General features: G+C 47.5%; 1 protein-coding gene across 1 annotated transcript in view; it reads right to left on the reverse strand.

Moving 5' to 3' along the window:
- The window catches only part of LOC131210723 (plectin-like), a 16,693-nt gene that overhangs the window by 13,181 nt on the left and 528 nt on the right, over positions 1-2,984 (reverse strand). Inside the window, exon 2 of the mRNA XM_058204007.1 lies at positions 353-2,957. Coding sequence (XP_058059990.1) covers positions 353-2,957 — 2,605 coding nt within the window. The remainder of the gene's footprint in view (positions 1-352; positions 2,958-2,984) is intronic.

Below are 2,984 nucleotides of genomic sequence, written 5' to 3' on the forward strand. Positions count from 1 at the left end.
CTGGATTGGCCAACCCCAGGGGACTACTGCCAATCGAGTGTTTGCTGCCCGACAATGCTTTTGTGTTGTGCCGCTTAAAGAATCTAATAAACCCATGTTTAAGCCTTCGATTCGTGAGGCAACTTTACCGAACCGATCGCCCCACACGCGCTTCGACCGTCTGCTTCGCACACACGTTAGGCTTTGGGTGTTGACCAAAGTTACGATAAATTTAGTACAAAGCGATTCACTTATGGCTATAAGCATGGTCGGCATATCTGCAGGCGGGCAGCGGCTTCCGAGAGAGAGAGAGAGGTGTGTGATCGTTGAACAAATCATCATGGGGTAAAAATAGAAAGCAAACAGCACTTACCCATGTTGCGCGGTATGCTGAATGACGGGCAGATGATATCATCGCTGGTGTCGTACACCTCGACCGTGCACTTATTGAACGATTGGCCATAGTTGTTGAAAACATGGCACGCATAGACGCCCGAGTCTTCGTAGTCGGCGTGCTCAACCTGCAGGGTAATTAGGCCATTCTTCTGCTGAATCCGGTACCGGGCCGATGGGAGCAGTTCGATCGCATCCTTCGTCCACCGTACGTCGATCTCCGCGTCTAGCACCACGCACAGCAGCTTGAAGCCGTGGTCTCGTTCGATGAACACATTTTTCAGGTACACCGCAAACGACGGTCCTCGCTTAGACGGCAGTGCTCCTAGGCTGCACCGCGACGAGCTTCGCGGCGTGCGATCGGGGTACTCGTCGGTAAAGCTAAGCGGGCTCCTGGTCCGGGCATGTCGCCCAGCGAGGTGATGCTGTGAGTGTGGCCTACGTTGGCCACCCTCATGGATGGCTCTTTGAGCAGTCGCTTGGGAACTGGACCGCACTTCTGAGGATGAGGTATGGTTCACCGTATCAGTCAAACCTTGACGCTGAATGTGTCGGGACTGGTCCGACTCTTTCCTCGTGGACGCATTCTGCTCGCTCGTAATTTTGTAATGCGTAATCAACTGCTTGGCAGCATGGATGGCCTCTTGGGTGCTTGTTTTGCAGTACTTTTCCTTGCTGCCAATGACGATAAACTGCTCCTCGCTGAGACAAAACTCGATGGTGTCAAAGATTTTCAACAACTGCAACTGATAACGTAGCAACCAATCGGAAACCGCTGGACCGGCGCTAAGTCTTCGCATGAGGCCAGAGAACTGCGCCAATGAGTCGCCGAGTAGCCGAAGGTAGTCTATCGAATCTAGCTGAAGAGGATTGAGGGCCAGTCTTTCGATAACCAGCTCAAAAGCGGCCAGCAACAGATCATCTTTCTCAGGTAGCGCGCTAACGGGACATTGAGCCCTGAAATTACGTGCGTCCGCTTTAAGCGTGTTCAAATTTTTCCTAATCGTTTCTAGGAGCTCCTTCTGCGTTTCCGTCTTGCTGCACAAGTCTAGGAAACTTTTCAAACCCCGGTCTAGAGCTAATAAATGCCGCCTAATCTCTTCCACGATTGCCACTTCGCGTTCATTGCGCACTCTGGCCGAGTGCTGTTGCGCCGCTGATGAAACCACACGGTACAATTGTCTCAAGCTGTGCCTCAAACCTGGAGTTACAATTTCGCTGCCCGAGACACTGCGAGCCGGTAAATCTTGCACCACATCATGTACGTGAGGAACAAGAGGAAGTAGCAGATTAACGCTGGTAGAATAGTTTGGTTTGTCCACTGTTGCCACAATGGAAGAGTGTAGGAGAGTTAATGTTTCGCAAACTTGGCCAAAATAGGACTCAATTGACCGCGATGTCACATCCCTGTGCACATCGGTGTTCAACTTTATGTACTCAATATCCTTCTGAAGAAGTTGAAGCTCGACCACTGTCTTGCATGCAGCAGTGTCAGTGTCGGCAGTAGCAGATTTCTTTTGATAAATGCATTGTCGTATGTCAGCCAATAGAGCCACTATGGATTTGTGAATTGAAGCAATGTTTTTGAACTGTTGTGAAGTAGCCATATTGTCATGCCGGAGCAGCTCTTCGAATAAATCCAGCGTTTGAAGCACACTGCTTTCCATGATGTTTATGGTTGCGGAGGAATACAACTTAAGCTCGTGCTTGGAAAGAATACTAAGCAGATGTTCAATAGAAAAATGAAGGTGCTTCTTGAGAGATAAGTCATCACCGAGATCCGACTGCTTGGAAGCCATCATGTTAGATTTAACGTTGCTAACAACACTGTGGAACTCATTCCTAATGTGCTCGGTGACGAATATTCTTTTGATTTCTAGAAGTAACTCTTGGAAAGATGTTAAGAGTATGTTAAGTGGACCGTCTCCATTGTTTGGGGTAACCCTCGGTTTGATCTCATATTCTGCTTGTTCTTTGCGATCAACAATTGCCTCGGCCTCGGTTCTAGTACTCTTGCTAGCCGAAACCGTGGCCTCTTTCTCCGTTTTGTTAGTACTTGTCTCAGCTCGCTTAGTATTCTGTGTTAATTCTTCTTGGCGATAGTCCTTTCGTGAGCCTTTTGCTGTTGCCTTCGCTTCATCCTCTGTCTGGTTTTTTTCCCCATTTCTAGTTTTCTTATTTTGTTCCTGGTCGATTTTCTCTTTAGTTGCCCTGTCAGCTCCATCATGGAATTTCTTTTTCGCATCTTCTTCAGCCATTTTCTGAACTGTTTGTTCTGCTCTCTTCTGAGCTGTTTCAGCCTTCTTCTTAATTTCTTCTTCAGACTTCTGCTTGGCTTCTTGTTCCTTTTTCTTTTTGACTTCCTCGTCAGCCTGTTTCTTAGCTTTCTCTTCAGCCTGTTTCTTAGCTTCTTCTTCAACCTTCTTCTTATCTTCTTCTTCAGCCCTCTTCTTTGCTTCCTGCTCTGTCTTTTTCTTTGCTGCTTCAGCCTTCTTAATTTCTTCTTCAACCTTCTGCTTAGCATCTTGCTCTTTTTTCCTTTTAGCTTCTTCTTCTTCAGCCTGCTTCTTAATTTCCTGTTCAGCCTTTTGCTTAGCTTCTTCTTCAGCTTT

This window comes from Anopheles bellator, chromosome 2, assembly GCF_943735745.2.
Source record: "Anopheles bellator chromosome 2, idAnoBellAS_SP24_06.2, whole genome shotgun sequence".
In the NCBI taxonomy this organism is placed as follows: domain Eukaryota; kingdom Metazoa; phylum Arthropoda; class Insecta; order Diptera; family Culicidae; genus Anopheles; species Anopheles bellator.